The sequence below is a fragment of the Neurospora crassa genome, linkage group I (assembly GCF_000182925.2).
Source record: "Neurospora crassa OR74A linkage group I, whole genome shotgun sequence".
NCBI lineage: Eukaryota > Fungi > Ascomycota > Sordariomycetes > Sordariales > Sordariaceae > Neurospora > Neurospora crassa.
In genome coordinates this window covers 7,744,138-7,760,447 of record NC_026501.1, presented here as the reverse complement: position 1 = coordinate 7,760,447, position 16,310 = coordinate 7,744,138, and the positions used below count along the sequence as shown (strand labels likewise).

The 16,310-nt window shown below is 51.9% G+C and overlaps 5 protein-coding genes across 5 annotated transcripts; 2 read left to right on the top strand and 3 right to left on the bottom strand.

The window, feature by feature from the left end:
* Positions 1–170: 170 nt before the first annotated feature.
* Positions 171–5,762, bottom strand: crf9-1 (chromatin remodelling factor 9-1). Its single transcript, XM_960678.3, has 2 exons — positions 3,673–5,762; positions 171–3,592 (listed from the first exon to the last, which is right to left on the bottom strand). Exons 1-2 carry the CDS (start codon positions 4,491–4,493, stop codon positions 769–771), a joined length of 3,645 nt encoding a protein of 1,214 aa, XP_965771.3. The 5' UTR covers positions 4,494–5,762; the 3' UTR covers positions 171–768.
* Positions 5,763–6,559: 797 nt separating this feature from the next.
* NCU00632 (type I phosphodiesterase/nucleotide pyrophosphatase) lies at positions 6,560–9,391 on the bottom strand. The gene is made up of 2 exons (XM_960679.2): positions 7,411–9,391; positions 6,560–7,341 (listed from the first exon to the last, which is right to left on the bottom strand). Exons 1-2 carry the CDS (start codon positions 9,245–9,247, stop codon positions 6,818–6,820), a joined length of 2,361 nt encoding a protein of 786 aa, XP_965772.1. The 5' UTR covers positions 9,248–9,391; the 3' UTR covers positions 6,560–6,817.
* A 430-nt stretch (positions 9,392–9,821) lies between these two features.
* NCU00633 (hypothetical protein) lies at positions 9,822–11,445 on the bottom strand. The gene has a single exon (XM_960680.3). The coding sequence runs from the start codon at positions 11,207–11,209 to the stop codon at positions 10,097–10,099; it is 1,113 nt and encodes a 370-aa protein (XP_965773.1). The 5' UTR covers positions 11,210–11,445; the 3' UTR covers positions 9,822–10,096.
* Positions 11,446–12,466: 1,021 nt separating this feature from the next.
* NCU00634 (60S ribosomal protein L14) lies at positions 12,467–14,333 on the top strand. The gene is made up of 3 exons (XM_960681.3): positions 12,467–12,749; positions 12,882–13,008; positions 13,096–14,333. Exons 2-3 carry the CDS (start codon positions 12,895–12,897, stop codon positions 13,408–13,410), a joined length of 429 nt encoding a protein of 142 aa, XP_965774.1. The 5' UTR covers positions 12,467–12,749; positions 12,882–12,894; the 3' UTR covers positions 13,411–14,333.
* Positions 14,334–14,519: 186 nt separating this feature from the next.
* Positions 14,520–16,031, top strand: NCU00635 (nascent polypeptide-associated complex subunit alpha). Its single transcript, XM_960682.3, has 4 exons — positions 14,520–14,687; positions 14,866–15,113; positions 15,262–15,320; positions 15,396–16,031. The coding sequence occupies exons 2-4, from the start codon at positions 14,874–14,876 to the stop codon at positions 15,697–15,699; spliced, it is 603 nt and encodes a 200-aa protein (XP_965775.1). The 5' UTR covers positions 14,520–14,687; positions 14,866–14,873; the 3' UTR covers positions 15,700–16,031.
* Positions 16,032–16,310: the final 279 nt, after the last annotated feature.

Sequence of the window (16,310 nt, the reverse complement as noted above, 5' to 3'; positions counted from 1 at the left end):
GTTAGAGAACTGATGTAGAAAAGTTCCTGATGCACAGTCATCATGTCGCAGATTGACGTCTGGTTGGGTAAAAAGGATTTTGGTAACATGAATATATTGGGTACACTAGGCAAGCTGAATCTTGTATCTGGCAACGCTTTCGATGTTAGAAAACAGACACTTTTTATGGGAGCGTGAGAAGCCTTATCTCCTTGAACTCTCTGTTTGTGGCCTACAACAGTGCTATGTTTTCCTACGCAAGGTAGATCAAGGTAGGCAGCGCGTCCCCTTCGTCGAGAGAAACCAGCACATACAATATCGGAACCGGCAAGCTTCGATCGGTTTCAGATAGAATTGCGCTGCTGATTTCCTCCTCATCACCCAACAATTTATATATACATATTAATAGCAACATCCGCTACCTAGTAACAAGCTGCCTGTTCAGCTTTATCGAGGCAGAAATGGTAATCCACCACAGCGGCATACTCCTCGATTCAACATGCCGAAAAGACAGAACTGTTCGTGAAACCCCCTGAATGCTCCAATACTACATCGCGCAGATGGCAAACTCAAATACAAGAGCAATGCTAACTCCGGTAACTAGTAATCACAAGGCGTCCCAAGCTATGCGTTCACATCGGCATCTCTTGGACCTAAAATACGCTCCCGCATCCACGTAATGTTTCTTAAAGAATCGCAGCCAAAAAAACGATGGTGACGGATAGGGTAGCGACGTGCTCCCCCTTCTCCTCCTCCTCCTCCTCCTCCTTCTCCTCCTCCTCCTCCTCTTTACTGTTGTCGTGCACCTCCACGGCGACCGGTGAAAAGGTAGTTGAGGTCGTCGATGGATAGCCTTGCGAGCTGCTTACCCTCGGTCTCATCAAGCGCCGTCTCAACAATGTTTCGCTTCAGGTTCTGCAACTCGATGATGCGATCCTCAATGGTTTCTTGAACCAAAATCTTGTAAACGTGAACCTCCCGTTGTTGGCCGATTCGATAGGCTCTGTCGACGGCCTGGTCCTCAATGAACGGATTCCAAAAGGGATCACAAACAATGACGCGCGAAGCAACAGTCAAATTGAGGCCCGCATTTCCGGCTTTGAGAGAGACCAGTAATACCTTGACGTCAGGATCTTCGACAAACGCCTGGATGGCATTGTCGCGTTGGGATCTGGACATATTACCTGTATAGCGACGGTACTTGATGTTGAGTTTGAACTTGAGAGAGCACTCAATGAGATCGAGATGAGACGTCCACTGCGAAAAAATGATGGTCTTCTCGTTGAACTGCTGAAACTGATCAACCAGTTCGGTCACTCGACTTACTTTGGCCGAGTCTTGCCAATGGTCCCAAGTGTACTGGAGTAGGCGATCTCGTGCGTCCTGGTTTCTGCTGGCGTTTGCTTCTTTGCGCAGTTGGTCAAAAACGGTCGGCTTCCAGTCCTCCTTCTCTTCCGGCTTAACCTTTGTAGGACGTTTCCCTTCGCTCTTTGCTTTACGCTTCTTCTCCCCACTGAGACTACCCAGCGACCCATCCGACGTGTCTGATCCATCACCGACAAGAGAATCTGCATCATCGTTGTCCAACTTCTCCAGGGCTTCAGGCATATGAGCAGCCTGGAAAGACGTGTAGTTGGTCACCCTTGTATGGTCAGCGGGGCCACGGCAAACCGGACATTTGGCGACATTCGCTCCGTCCTGTCCGTTTCGGATTCCGTTCATAGCGGATTGGTCAGTCAACGAGGAAAAGCAGTCCGCGCAAATATCATGACCGCAGGGAAGTAGGATGGTAGGGTCTATGACCGCATCGTAGCATATAGGGCATTCGAATGCCTTGATTTGCTTGAGCCTGTCAATGACGACAGGCTCCAGGGTCTTCGCCAGCTCAATCATTGTAGCTTCGGCCAGATGATTCTTGGGGTTAGCCTCAAAGTCGGTGAGATGCGGGTGACAGCAGGCTTGTCTGAGTCGCAAGAGAAGGACGAGAATGTTTGAGTAATTCTTGCCCACTGTGTTATTTCTCACATATCTGCCGTAGATGACCTGGGACTTTTCTTGCAGGTTCTTGTAGAATTCAAGCTCGCCTTCGGAGAACTCAACGTGCTCAGTGTACAGCGACTTCGGAGGCAGGTTCAGAATGGGATTGCCATCTATCACCGTGGTCTTCATGCGCCTCAGCATTATGGCTTTCAACAAAGCCTGTAATTGTTTCATGGCCGTGCTCTTTTCAACGTCGCGTCCGGTGTACTTGTGGTCCAAAGATGCGAAGGCTTCTTTGAATTTCTTCTCGTCACAGAAAGGTTTAATTTGCAGGAAACGCAGCAGAGAGGAAAGCTCCGAAACACTGTTCATCATGGGCGTTCCAGTCAGACACCATCGGTAAGTCGCTCGAACCTGGCGGACAGCTCGAGACTGCATTGTATTGGCGTTCTTGACGCATTGGGCTTCGTCTAAAATGACGCGGAAAAATTTGGTGCTAGGATGAAGCATCGGGCACTCAAGCCGATATCGCTTCTCAGCTTGCTCATCCAACCCATTCAGGCTCTCGGTATTTTTCTCGAGATAATGATGGTGTTTCTTGAATTGAGCAGTCAGGGTACCATACGTGGTTAGGACAACGTCGTACTTCTGGAGTTCCGTCCAAGGCTTCTTTTTTGACCCGCCGTGATAGAGATAGACCTTCATGCGGCGGTCCTCTTTCATCTTGTTTTGGATCTCAAGTTCCCATTGCTTGATCAAAGCCACGGGCCCAACAATTAGGTTGGTTACCACTTCACCCTCCGGAGCTCTGCGGCTAGCCATGAGTGCCAACGTCGAGATCGTTTTCCCCAGGCCCATATCATCGGCAAGAATTCCACCCCGGTTGTGGCCCCCTTCCATATCAGTCATCCACTTGAGTGCCAACTGCTGGTGTGGATAGAGGGGGTACTTCAAATCTGGTGGTGTGTCTCCGCGTTCCTCCGGTGGTATATCCTCATCTGGCCGGATGTTGGATAGCAGCTTACTGATCTCGTCCTCTCTCTTTAAGGGATCATCCAGATCGAGCGTCGTCAGCCTCTCGTCTAATGGATTCCCCAATAAATCAGTCATGGAGGTGAAATCGTAGGTAGCAGTCCGACTGATTACGTCGGTCAGCGATGGTATGTGTACTCTGCTAGAGCCCGAGTTATTCGGCGCATAGTAGTCCCCGTTGATTAATGTGCCCGGCCGCGAGCTATCGACGGTCACCAGGCCACCGGGTAAACTAGGAAAGGCCAGAGATCTGTTATCTGAAGAGAATATACTATTGGAAGAGCTTGGGAGCTGAGGCCGAGCTGGTCGAGACGAGCGTGACGTGCTTGATCTGCTAGAGACAGCAGGGTTGTGAAAAGGACCATTCCAGATATTATTTATGTCAGGCAATAAGTCCGGCGTGTTGTAGAGCTGACGAACAGAAGCAGGAATTTGAGGGGCCGGCAAGCTTGTGTTGTGCGGTATGCCAGCTTGAGGGCCATGGTACGATACCTGATTACTCTGATAAGGAGCAGACGGCGAGGTTGGAGTCAAGGTCGCTGAAGATGTTGAAGTAGCTTGCGCGAACTGTTGCCCAAGCAGGGCGTCCACATCGACATCACTGATAGATAGCGACAGTTAGTAGTGCCACGGTATAAATCGAAATCCTAGGACAAAGATAACAATAGAGGTTCTACGTACTCGGTGAGGTCGATCAATGGGCCAAAGTCGAAGCCGTTGTCAAAGCCGAAGTTGTCGTCGAAGGGGTCAATGCCGTTACCTGCGAAGGTGCTGGCATTGAAGGGATCCGAGAATGTCGAATGATCAGAAGTACCGCTTCCAGAAGCCGTACGCTTTGAACTACGTCCGGTATCATTGAGAGCATCATTGCCTAAGCTGGTACCGATTGAGCGCTTCCGCTCCCGAGGAACGAAACCGCTGAAAGAGTTTTGGGCGTCTTCGGAACCGTCGACTCGGGACTCGTGTTGCTGGGGGTGTTGTTGAAGGTTTTCTTGTTCTTGCTGGTATAAACCTTGTAGAGGCCGTTGTTGCCCCTGTTGCTGATGCTGTTGCTGCTGTTGCCGTTGAGGGGGGCGTTGAGGAGGGTGTTGTTGGGGGTTTAGCCCCCTCTGTGTCTGTTGTTGACGAACTTGGTTGCCCTGTTGACGTGCTCGTTGTTGTGCTGTAGCAGTGCCAGCTGGAGATCGCCCCCCATCCGCCGTACCCCTAAAGCCCGCATACATTGGGGAACCACGAGAAGCTCTAATCCTGTCCATGTTGCTAACAATGTCGCAGATCTTGTCATTGGTTTCGATGAGAATGGCCTTGCTCTCGTCAGTCTCTGGCCCCTCTTGGAGTTGAGCCCGCAGTTCTAGCTGGATAGTCAAGTTTATTTCCAAGTCGGCAAGGTCTTTAGCTTCAGCAGTGGGTTGAGGCTGGGGGTTCGGGGAGGGTGATCCAGTTCGTGTCTGCCGCAAAGAGGCGCGCGTCGAGAACGCTGTTGCTCGGCTGGGGGTTGTCATGATTTAAGTGATAAGTAGGGCGACTCAACTGGCCTCATGACAACGCAGCAGCGAAAGAGGCTCAGGGCTCGGTGAGGACGAGGGAAGGCGCGACCGGGGAACCTCGGCTGCAGGTAAAACAGGCAGGAGTCCGCCGCGATGTTCAAGTTTTGATGGATGCAAGGCAGGTGAGATTCGGTCGCGTTGAGTGCTGTGATCAAGAGTAGAGGTGGGAAGTAGCAGCCAAAGTATTTGGAAATTTCCGGAAGGTGTCAGAGAAAAATGCAGTCACATTGCGTACTAGGTGAAGGTACTGGAGAGAGGACAGCTTGGAGTCTGTAGGTAGGCATCGGAACCTACTACGTATCGATGTTTCTCAACTTGGCCTGCACTGGAGTGTCCTCTCCAAGGCCCGACAACAAGATCAAGAACCTGCACAGTTACTCCAAGACCGCACAGCCCGCTTCGAAGGTCTCAAAGACCGTGTATTTCCCTTGAAGCCTCGGACCTGGGAATAGTTTTGCTCTTCACGCGTATCTGTGAAACGTTGGAGGCTCCTATTTGCCCCGGCGGTTGCCAGTCTACAGGTCGAGGTAGCTCGCGGCCTGGTGGGCACCTGCAAATCGGATGACGGTCGGCGATCTTGGCTGAAGAAACGATACGTGGGGTGGTAACGCAAGCCCCAAGGGGTAGAGGTATCGAAGACGGGAGCAGGCTGAAGAGGCTCAAGTGGATTGTTTGAGTGACCGTGGCTGCCTGTTGTAATCAGGATGTCTAGACCGCGTGGCCATCCAGATGCCGTCGACCCAAAGAAGGCTGCATGCGCACCGCCAGGTTTCTCTGGAGCTGGGTGTGGCCTCCAACTGACTTGAACCACGTAACAAAGAGGAAGCTCCGTTTAACAAGATCGCGGTCTTGAGCACACCTTTGTATTTGTGTGGGTGATGCAGGTATTGGACGAGTCCAGCTTCAAGCGAAACTGCAGCTTCAAGCTGACATATAAAAGCCAAAGCGAGCCGCGTGCGGAAAGGAAAGGTGAGGTGAGAAACAGAGGGCAAGAAACTTGTGTAATCCTCGTGTACGACGCTGACTCGGAAAGTTGCGCCGATTGTGAGGAGTCAAATTCAGAATCAGGTGGAAGGAGGCTGTGTTATTCGGAGGAAAAGCGTTTGCTTTGAATTGGATTGGTTGGCAGATTGTTTCCAGTCCCTTGCGAAAAAGCAATCACAAACGCCAACACAAGTGCCGACTTCTTCGTTGCCGCAATCGATTCGGTTCAGACCACCAAACAAAACCTCGCGCGTTGCGTCGTTTTGATTGTTGACTTCGTTCTTTTACGCGCCACTTTTACGTAGTGAAATCGATCAACGCGTTTTGGTGTTTCCCTGTTCATCCGAATTCAAAACGCTGTTTATGCCTCCACAATGCATCCCTTCAGCTTTCCCCACACTGTTCCAGACGCAGCACCCACAGTTCCTAGCTTAATCGGAGTCTTTGCTCCAGTCAGCTCCAGCTCGTTGTATTTATTATCAAACATGCTCGTCAGGTCTCGGAGCGTCTGCTTCCCTCCTGTGTCCAGGTACAGAATGAGGAAATAATGGATTCACAAGTTACTGCTGTTTGTGGGCCAAGGTAAACATTGTCAGCGAGCGCTTTCCTGCACGCACGGATACCTTACCTAGAGGTAGGTATCTCATCTCACAAGCTCTCAAGTTACGTGACCTCGCATCAAACCTTGGACATCCGCAAAGATCATGATAGGGAAGGAACTTGGGAGCAGAACAGACTCTCGGTGCAGTTCGGTGCAGAAAGCCTGAGTGGTTGTTTGGTATTGCAAGTGCAGACATGGACCTGGGTTATCGGTATCGGCTCGTTATCTGCCTAAATAACGAGGGCACATCCACAAGTAGAAGGCTTGATCACATCTGCCGGATATATGTTTGACACGTTCATGATATTGATTCTTAGATCTGTCGCTGGTCGCTTTCAACGCCAAATTCCATAATAGATGCGCGCTGGCCCAGAAAGGCTTTGCTGTCATGTCGTACAATCCAATGCTTGAACTGGGAAAAAATATGACAATGTATCATACGCCACTCGAGAGCTCCGTCCAGAAATTAGATTAGTATGTGCTGCCGGAAGGGCAGTAAAGTAAAGATCGTCTCTTAAAGTTCATTATGACAGGTCGCGAAGCCAAAAGAAACCGACCATGGGAGGGTGGAGGAAGAAGTTTGAAAACCCATAAATCATAGACAAAAACGCGTGGTATCTGAGCAACTCGCGTGTTCCCAACAACGCCGTAAATGCATGTCGCAAAAACTCTCAAGAGATCACCATCAACCGAATCAGGTCGCTGATGAGCTGTTGCCGTCCGACTTGTTATTTTTGCCCGAATTCGATACCTTCCCCCACCACTTATTCACTTCCCCGCTGAACCAATCCCAGAAATTTGGTGTCTTCGAATCGGAATTATTATCAGACGGCTCGTCACCGTCTGTCCCGTTGTCACCTTCGGGCGGTTGGTCGGTAGGGTGCGGGTTGGGCTGGTTAGTGCTAAGGGTATCTGGTTTGGATGTGGTTGAGGAGGTCTTGGTCGATGTAATGGCCGAGGTAACAGGAGAAGCAGGAGCCGACTGTGCCGAATCAGTGGTAGACATCGTGGTAGGAGTGGTGATAGATGAGGTGGTAAGAGGGGAAGCGGATGAGCTTAGTGTGTAAGATGTCACGGGGTCTACCGGGCTCTCGATCCCGGCTCCCGGTTCGTCATTATGGAGCCCTACCGGCTTCAACGGAAGACGGATTGTCCCGTTATTAGGCGCCGGGGAGATGCCGACAGAGTCGCAGAGAATGTTATAAACTTCAATGTTTTCTAGAGCACCGTCAGTGGAAAAAGTTACACAGTGATATTCCGCCATAGACCAGAAAAAAATGCACTTACGGAAAACTTCGAGCCGGCTATTCGCCTCGTGAGGGAAAGCCGGACCGCGGGCAATGAATATTGCCCTCATCAAGGGATGCTCATGATCATAACCGTGAAGACCGCGAGGGTGGTACACGACTCCTTGCGCCTGCGCCTCTTTCAGGTTCATCTCTTTCATATTGACCAAAGCCCAGCCTGCTTTAGGTACGATCCAAAGAGGAGCAATCCGTTCATTCTTCGAGAAATGATATCTCTCCGGCATGTTGACATCGCGCAGATAGACCTCGAGGTTCGGGTTCGTTTTCGTTTTCTCAATCAGGTCGCGGTAAATGTCCTCAAGCTCATCGGGGTTCTTGGGTCTCAGTCCTACCAGCGGCCAACCGTCTGTGTGCTCGATCTTACTGAGGTCGACCAAGTCCTCAAGTTGTACAAGTCGGGATATGTCAGTGGTCGCCATGCCGTGGTCCGAGACCACAATAACATTGACAATGTCGGTCAAATGCCGCTCCTCGAGTCCCTTAAAAATCTTGTCCATCATCATGTCGACCTTTTCAATGGTAGATCGAATCTCAGTACTGTTCGGGCCATATTTGTGACCATCAGAGTCAACATTTGGTACATATGCCGCGATAACTTGAGGCCGTTCATCATCTGGCATGTCCAAAAAGCCTAGAATTCGATCAACTTTGTTTCCGAGCTTCTCTTTTCCGTTATACCTATCCATATAGGTAGGTTCAATGTCCAAAACGTGGGCCTCGCTCCCTGGCCACATGTGGATGGCCGTTTTGAGTCCCTGTTTCTGAGCCGAAACCCAGAAAGGCTCTCCGCGCCACCACTTTGGATCCATACTCCGCGCTGGGTCAGTGTAGTAGAACTCCTCTCGGAGCGTGGGATCCCAGAAGGTGTTACCAACAACACCATGAGCTTCGGGATACAGGCCTGTTGCAAGCGTATAGTGGTTAGGAAATGTGACGCTAGGGAAGGATGGCAGCATGTACAATGGCGACACGCCCTCCTTGATGAACGAACTGAGTCTTGGTGTTAGTCCTCGATTGAGAAAATCGGCCCTGAAGCCATCCAGACTGAAGATGATGGTAGTAGGCGCAAACATGGCAGTGCCATTGCTCACTAGCGGTCGCCTCGAAGTGGCATTCCCCCGCTGTGTTAGTGACAACTTCCACGCCGTCAAAAACAGGATGGCGAAGGCGACGATGATCAAGCTGTATATGAGAATCCATCGGCACCAGTCTCGCTTGCGTCTAGCCTTGGCATCCGCGAAATGCAGCAGGCCTCTTCGGTCGACATCGTCGCTGTCTTCGCGGTCGCTGCTGTCGCCCGTAGAACTTCCGTCTTTCATGGCCCCTTCCTCCATCTCGTACATCAATTCACCGTCCTCTCCGTGCTGTGCCTCAGCCAGCAGTCTGTCTCTCTTGACCTGTCTCCTTGCTCGCCGCTTATTCCGCTTGTCGGCCACCAGATCGTCCGTTGATGCTCCCGGCGCGCTAGAGGAGCTTCTAGATCGTGACGGCGAAACATCGCTCATGCGGCGCGCAAGCATTCGTAAAGGATTGGGGATTGGCAGGTTAGAGACTGTGCGTTCCAGCTCTTGCTTCCGCCGGGTCTCGGTCACCATCTGTTCCAGCTCTTCCTCCTCCATCAAGACGAGGCGGTCATGGGCAAGAAGCTCGCGGCTGTTACGCGCACGGAGCTGGCGTTCGTCATCTTCGCTGTCGGTGTCCTGTTCGCTCCGAATTGAAATCGCATCGGCATCGTAATCGGAGGGGGAGAGCAGCGATTGCGAGCGGTCTCGGCTGGCCGCAGGGGCTGTTGTCGTGTTCAGCGATCGGAGGGACATGTTCGCATCTCGACGCGGGTTCGCTGGTTCGAGATTCAAGGAGAGGTTTCGGGAGTAAATCTCTGATCAGAGATGGAATTGGGGTAGCATTGTCTAAAGTAGTTGGCTGTTAGACTGCGGATGAAATGATGCATCGAAGTTGTGCTAACATGATCGTGGTTTTGGTTTTTTCCCTCGTTGGCGAAATGCAGTACCTAGGTTGGGGGCAGAGGGGGGTTTTCCGTTCCAAAAGGGACCTATGGAACTGGACCCTTGTCAGCAAAAGCCCGGCGTCAGTCGAAATGCCCCTGAAGGTTCTCGGATGAACCCACGCTAAAGGAGTGTCTTGCCCTGGTCCCGTTTTGACCGCTCGGAACCTTGCCGCTCCATAGCCCAGGCCCCATGTACTGCATAACTCAGTCCCACAGCGCGCAACGGGTTCCACGAGGGTACCTCAACGGCCACACGGAACTGTCCAAACGTCCAGATCAAAGTCTTAACATCCATCTCATTTCGCCTTTCAGTTCAGGAAAAACCAAACCAATTCGCGCTCTTGAATTTCTCTCGACTTTCAGTCACGTCAACGAGAACATGTGATCACGTGGCCGAAGCCTCATTTCGGTGTAAGCTGCGACAGACTTGAGCCAAGCTTCATAGCTCAGCTCACCTCAGAGGACTCATGTCTGCTACCAGTTTCACCACGTGTATTCTCTATTGGACCGGCTGGTCTAAACCTCTAACCTCGTCTGACCATCCAAGTTATGCCGGAACCGTACAATCCAAAGTCTTCCATGTCTAAGTCATAACTACCCGGTCAAAGCGGAAAAAAGAACGGAGGAGGAACTCCAAGGCGAAGCAAACCAGCCGACTTCAGCACCAGCAATAGTAATAGTTGTCTTCCCACACCGTATTCTTGTGCTTGCCGCCAGCCCATCGTAAAGACGAGATACTGTGATCGACATTCTCGTCGATCACGACATCGATATCATGGGGATGCACATCACCCACGGCCTTGCAGCCCATCGCTGTCTCCTCATCCGGGTTCCACAGCAACACGGTCCCCAGACCCCACGTGGTTGCCTCAACCAGTGCGGCTTCCACAAGGACCCTGATGTCATAAATGCGCTGTTGCTGTGTTGATTCTAGCACAGTGACGACCTTCAAAATCTTGAGCTTCTTCCGCTTCCAGTCGTGACTCCAGTAGATCCAAGCTCGCCCGTTACTAGTAATGGCCCCCACATTCTCTGGGGTTCCGTCTAACAGCTTTCCTGCGACGAACTCGGCCCGCGCGACCTGCCACGATATCTGAGCAAAGCTGGGCAAGAATGCGACATGCCTTGCCCCGTCGGCTGGGATTCGATCGAAGCGAGCGCTGAGATGAAGCTCGTCCACCTCACAAAGAGTGCGCAGGTCCTCGAGACGCAGGTACCGTATACTGCCGGGTTGGCTGTGTTGGAGGGTAGGTGTCTCGTTGTCACTAGTCGAGGCGGGCGCAATGTAGGTAAGAGTGAGCTCATCTCTGGGGACAACATGCCAGCCCAGGTTCGAATAGTACTGCCGGCCAATGTCGCTGTACAAGACGCTAAGATCGCTGTCCCGATCCATTGCTTCCTGCACACGGCGGAGCAAGGTTGCGGCCATGCCCTGGCGGCGGTAGTCTGGGTTGGTGTACACACTGGCAATACCGTAGCCGTAGCCCTCTCGCGAAACGCCGTTTTCTGAAATCAAGACCTTCTTTCTGGTAGTTTCGCAACTCGCGATGACCTGCCGAGGATATCCCGTCAGGTGCAGTACCCAGTATTTGCAACGCCCGTCCTTGGTAAGCTCCTGTTCCGAAAGGTGAAATTCCTGCGCAACATAGGTTTCAATGGACATGGGTCGCGCCCAAGCAGCGCCGTTAAGCTTCCATGCTAGCTCTCGCTGCTCCGGTGTGGCCTCGCAAAACTCGGTATCGGCTGCCGTAATGGCTAGCGGTTGTGCCATGATGACTGCGCTGGCTGTGCAGCAATTTGCAAATGACGGTTGGTTGTCAGCGGCAGAGGAAGAGCGTCAATGCGAGTTGAGATTAAGTTAATTGTTGGGGGAAGAGACTCGAATGAGGACAGCAACCACAGCTGAAGGACGGAAAGATGTAGTCTGAGGTCCGGAGATTCAAGGTATATAGAAGCAAGGCTGCTCAGCCCGACAGTTGCTTGAAACACCCATCTCGTACGTTCCCCACGTCGGTTGTTCGGCCCGACAGCTGCTCGAAACAAACGTCTCGTACAGTTTCCACGTCGTGTTTTGAAGGGCTGTCAGAGTCGCAGAGCAGGCTTGTGTCCAAGCTGCTTCACCAATCACTGCATCTCTTCGTTCTGGGCAACGTCTTAGCGGGCGTCCCGGCATGAGTCACTAAAAGCCTGAGAACAAACTGGGTAACGGGGAACCTCATATGAGAATACGATGGCTATGATGCTACCATGACTTTTGATAAATGTTGCACATGATTTCGAGGAATCACCGGCTGCGAAAACGGACCATTGTGCCTGTTAGTGCAGTGGATCCATCAAAAAGCTTAATTGCCGACCTAGCCAGCCCACAATCCGACCTTCGGTCATCACACGCGGATCTGTCATGCGATGATGTTCGACTTCACCTGCTTCTTTAAGCACCTCCTGAAGAAGGCATCCCGTCCCCCAGCTTCCATACACCTTTGAGTCCTAGAAAATTAAAGTGAAGGGCGTAAAAGTGGACTGACATCTTTGAACGTTGAACAAAATTGAGCATGAAGGATGAGGTTCTTGTGGATCAGCTTGGTCCATCAAGGGACGAACTCAACAGCTGCTTTATCAAAAAGGCCCGAAACGTATGTGGGAACGTGGTGTGCAGTCATAAGAGTTGCGAGGTAACCAGCTTGCAACGACGGAAAAGGGGAACGAAATGAAAGAGAGATTCTAATCTTCACCTGGTAATCCATCATTTTCGATGCCGACTTCGCGTTCCCGCATCATAAGGCCTTACCACGACGGGACCATGTCGATAAACGCTCCATACTAACCCAATTACCATGTCAAGAAGAGAATCTGGACAAGAGGGATCAGGAAGAGCAGGTAACTGGTAATCGTCAGGGCTTGTGTAAGTAGGCGGGTCTGATGAGGAATGTTGCCAGTGCGTGATGTCGTAGCGCACTTCGTTTGCTTTGCTTGTTGACCAGCAAGGTTATGTCGAGACCTTCGATTTAACGATGTTGGTGACGAGAGGTGAGGTGAATGGTCAAGGCCATGATAAGTTCCACTGCATTTGCTGGTTGTTATCGATAAGACCCACTTACACTGGAGCCTGGGCCGGGATAACCCCGCGCTAGTTGGGGCAGACACCCTTGCGTCAGGAACCTTGCGAGCCAAGCCACGGAGACGGAAAAACCTGTGTCCGCAACTTTTCGCCTAGCCCTGCCAATTACTGGAGCGCACACAAAAATTGGTCTGGATATCGATGCAAGGTGGATGACTTGGACTCTTTGACGGCCTCGTAACCAGCATCAAAGGTACGCATATCGAACCCCCCCAAGCCTCTAGCTTATCACACGGCGTTTTTGGCTTCTCTCCTGAAATTTGCGACAATCCGCACTTTTCCCCTGATTCCCGACTTGTCGCTGACCCAGCAAATCCCAACTCAGACCGACAAGAAAAATGGCGGATATCCAGATCGGTTCCAGCGCCTGGCGCCTCGTCGAGGTTGGCCGTGTCCTCAAGCTCGAGGGCGGCAGCCTCGCGACCATCGTCGAGATCGTCGACCACAAGCGCGTATGTTTGAACCGAGCATGGAAACCAGCGATTTGAATTCAAGACGCGAGGACAGGAAACTAAACGATCATTTTTCGCGATACACAGGTCCTTGTCGATGGCCCCTCGTCCGACCCCAAGCTCGCTGCCCCCCGCGGCGTCGTTTCCCTCTCCAGAACCCTTCTCACCCCCCTCGTCGTCGAGAAGCTTCCCCGTGGTGCCCGCACTGGTGCCGTCAAGAAGGCCTGGGAGGCCGCTGGCATCGATGCCAAGTGGAAGGAGAGCAACTGGGCCAAGAAGCAGCTCCAGCAGGAGCGCCGCAAGGCCCTCACCGACTTCGACCGCTTCAAGGTTATGCGCCTCAAGAAGCAGCGCCGCTTCGAGGAGCGCAAGGCTCTCGCCAAGATCAAGGCCTCTGCTTAATTGATTTGGGATGATTAGATTTGGGAGCGTTTGGTCGGCATGGTTCTTGGGTGGAGGGTTTTTCGAAACGGTCTGCATGAACAACATCAGCATCAGGGTTGCTGGGATACCTCTCTGCGTCGCATTCGGAAGACCTCTTTTGTCACATCATCAGGGTGGCTTGCGGCGTCATAGGGAAAATGCGAATTAAGCCAAAAATGACCCCAAGGTCTATACCCCCTAAAAACCACCATTTCTTGGGTTTATCTGAGGAGCTGGAATCAATCAAAGCAAGCTGTGATGAACATATCCGAGCTCCGGACAGGGAAGACCAGATTGTGACCATTGCGCCCCGGTGACTTCGGATTTGGTGTGAAGTGATGGTATGGTTTGACTACGCGTCTGGCGCGGTTGGGACGGGCGACTTGTGGCAGCAGAGGTGGATGGAATGGACAGACAAGGGATACAACAACTTCTTGGTCACGGTTGGTTCCTGTTCGGCTGGCTGTGGGTTGTGGCACGCTATCCGCACGTGAAGCTGTATGTTGACGTTCTGACATCCACATAAAGATATGGGACTTGACATAATAGCACTCGATCCCATGTCAAGTTTGCTAGAGGGTAATCATGGCTTGCCATGGTCAACAACAGACGTTTCGAATTACTTTATGAACTTTTTACCATTGGGAAACTTCTGTGAAGCTGCTGGTGAAGATTGTTCGGCATCGTGAGTAGTTCGGACTTATACAACACACGACGCTATGAGTACATCTTGAAGATGACCTCACTGGTGATGGCCCCTGCCAAGACAAATCAAGAGGGCGAGTTACGCCCGGTAGATCCAGAGCAGAAATCTCCAACATCGGCCATTTTTTAGCATAGCGCAACCTTGAAGAACAAAATAATGCTTAAGCAGAAGTCAGTTACAATCCGCAATCACCAACCAACCAGAACAATCTCTACGTGAACAACTTGGACTACATAGTACATTGTCGTTGAGGGTAAATGTGGACATTGTTCATCAAGACCCTCTCTATACGCATATGGGGCTCCACAGTCTGGTCGGGTAGAAATTGAACTAGCATGATGATTAGGGTTACCGAGGGGTATCGGACAAAGGAGGTTCCTGGGCAAGCTGGGCAGTGGCTGCTGTGCCCGGTCGAGCGATCACACACCGGGGCCGGGGGCGTGCACGCACTTTTGGTGAATTTTGGATCCCGAACTTTTTCTCTCCCACCACGCCTTGCGACCCCTTCACAACCCCGCATATCAAACCTTAGCGGTATTTTCTCAACAATGTGAGTGCGACGAGGAGATGCACACTCGTGGTACCCGTCCTTTGCTCGGGCCCGTCGCCCCGGCACGATATTGCCATTTTTGCAGCTCAGAATGAGTGCAAAACAGGACGCATTTGAGCGGTGGTGTGTGTGCGATTGTGTGCGGGGCTAGAGAGCTGACCAGTCAATCCGCAACTAGCTATCAAAATGGCCGATCCCAGAGTTGAGGAGCTCCCCGAGGAGGAGGTTAAGAAGACCCAGGTCGAGGATCTCGACAACTCCAGCGATGACGAGTCCGATATCGAGGCTGGCGACTCCAGCCTTCCCGCTGGCTCCCAGGCCGTAATCCACTCCCGCAACGAGAAGAAGGCTCGCAAGGCCATTGAGAAGCTGCACCTCCAGCGCGTGCCCGGCATCACCCGCGTCACCCTCCGCCGCCCCAAGAACGTGAGTTGGGAACATTGGAAGAGCGACTGCTGGCACAGCACTCCTGCCGTCGTGGACAGCCCCGCGATTGGACAGCTTTGTGTTTCAAGGCGGAAGCTTGGAGCTCCCTTTCTGGTGGGGAACTACTATAGCTAACAGAGACGACCAGATTCTCTTCGTCATTAACAACCCTGAGGTTTACAAGTCTCCCAACAGCAACACCTACATGTGAGCTTGCCCGTCCGCTTCGTCGCGGTACCTCTCCGGTCACCTCGCCGGTTCAAAGACTAACCCTTGGGACAGCGTCTTCGGTGAGGCTAAGATTGAGGACCTCAACGCCTCTGCCCAGGCCGCCGCTGCCCAGCAGCTCGCCAGCCAGTCCGCTGAGCACGACCACGCCGGCCACACCCACGAGCACGAGGAGGCTGGCAAGGCCAAGGAGGAGGAAGAGGAGGATGAGGGTGAGGAGGTCGACGCCGAGGGTATTGAGGACAAGGACATCGAGCTTGTCATGACCCAGGCCAACGTCTCCCGCAAGAAGGCCATCAAGGCTCTCAAAGAGAACGACAACGATATCGTCAACTCCATCATGGCGTTGAGCATCTGAGTTGTCGTTAGGAGCCCTTGATTGACGTTAAAATATACCTCTTGGCCCACCAACCCCGCCGCCATACGGCTTCTATCGTGTCTTAGTACCATTGACTGCGAAGCTTCTCATCCTCGACGGCTTAGCGAATTGTTGAGTTCGACATGTATTCATATCATTAGGCCACCTTCTGTCCCTACCTTCTTGACAGCCGTGGATATAAAAGGTATCATGGTCCATTCGGTCGTAGTTTAAGCTCCACGGGAAATTGGAAGAGCTTCATCTTCATATGTGCAGATTTGATCTCCTCCTGATGAGACTTCACGGATTTTGTTGTGAAGAGTTTGCAACGTGGTGTGCTTTCACTTGAGGCATTCCATCCGGTACCTCCCCTCATCCGAGACAAAATAGATGAGACCAACAAACGGGTTAGGTAAACCAGTCCGCTACCGCTCGCCAAGATTCTTCCTCTAAAAATAAGGCCGTTGCAAGACTGTGATAGGGATTACAACAATTCAAAGTAGAGTCCCATTCAAATACTTCTATCCAAGAGTTGCCTAGAACCTAAGACCCGAGGTGTAATGAAGACGCTTGGATGCGTAGTAAGAGTATAACCAGGGTATAATATCGAA

What these genes read in the sequence shown, in the direction of transcription:
- NCU00634 (XM_960681.3), top strand. Translation starts at nt 12,895, where the DNA reads ATGGCGGATATCCAGATCGGTTCCAGCGCCTGGCGCCTCGTCGAGGTT. An exon ending in AGATCGTCGACCACAAGCGC is followed by an intron (nt 13,009 to 13,095) that starts GTATGTTTGAAC and finishes CGCGATACACAG; the next exon opens with GTCCTTGTCGATGGCCCCTC.
- crf9-1 (XM_960678.3), bottom strand. Translation starts at nt 4,493, where the DNA reads ATGACAACCCCCAGCCGAGCAACAGCGTTCTCGACGCGCGCCTCTTTG. An exon ending in CCATTGATCGACCTCACCGA is followed by an intron (nt 3,593 to 3,672) that starts GTACGTAGAACC and finishes GCTATCTATCAG; the next exon opens with TGATGTCGATGTGGACGCCC.
- NCU00633 (XM_960680.3), bottom strand. Translation starts at nt 11,209, where the DNA reads ATGGCACAACCGCTAGCCATTACGGCAGCCGATACCGAGTTTTGCGAG.
- NCU00632 (XM_960679.2), bottom strand. Translation starts at nt 9,247, where the DNA reads ATGTCCCTCCGATCGCTGAACACGACAACAGCCCCTGCGGCCAGCCGA. An exon ending in TAGCCGGCTCGAAGTTTTCC is followed by an intron (nt 7,342 to 7,410) that starts GTAAGTGCATTT and finishes ACGGTGCTCTAG; the next exon opens with AAAACATTGAAGTTTATAAC.
- NCU00635 (XM_960682.3), top strand. Translation starts at nt 14,874, where the DNA reads ATGGCCGATCCCAGAGTTGAGGAGCTCCCCGAGGAGGAGGTTAAGAAG. An exon ending in CCCTCCGCCGCCCCAAGAAC is followed by an intron (nt 15,114 to 15,261) that starts GTGAGTTGGGAA and finishes AGAGACGACCAG; the next exon opens with ATTCTCTTCGTCATTAACAA. An exon ending in CCCAACAGCAACACCTACAT is followed by an intron (nt 15,321 to 15,395) that starts GTGAGCTTGCCC and finishes CCCTTGGGACAG; the next exon opens with CGTCTTCGGTGAGGCTAAGA.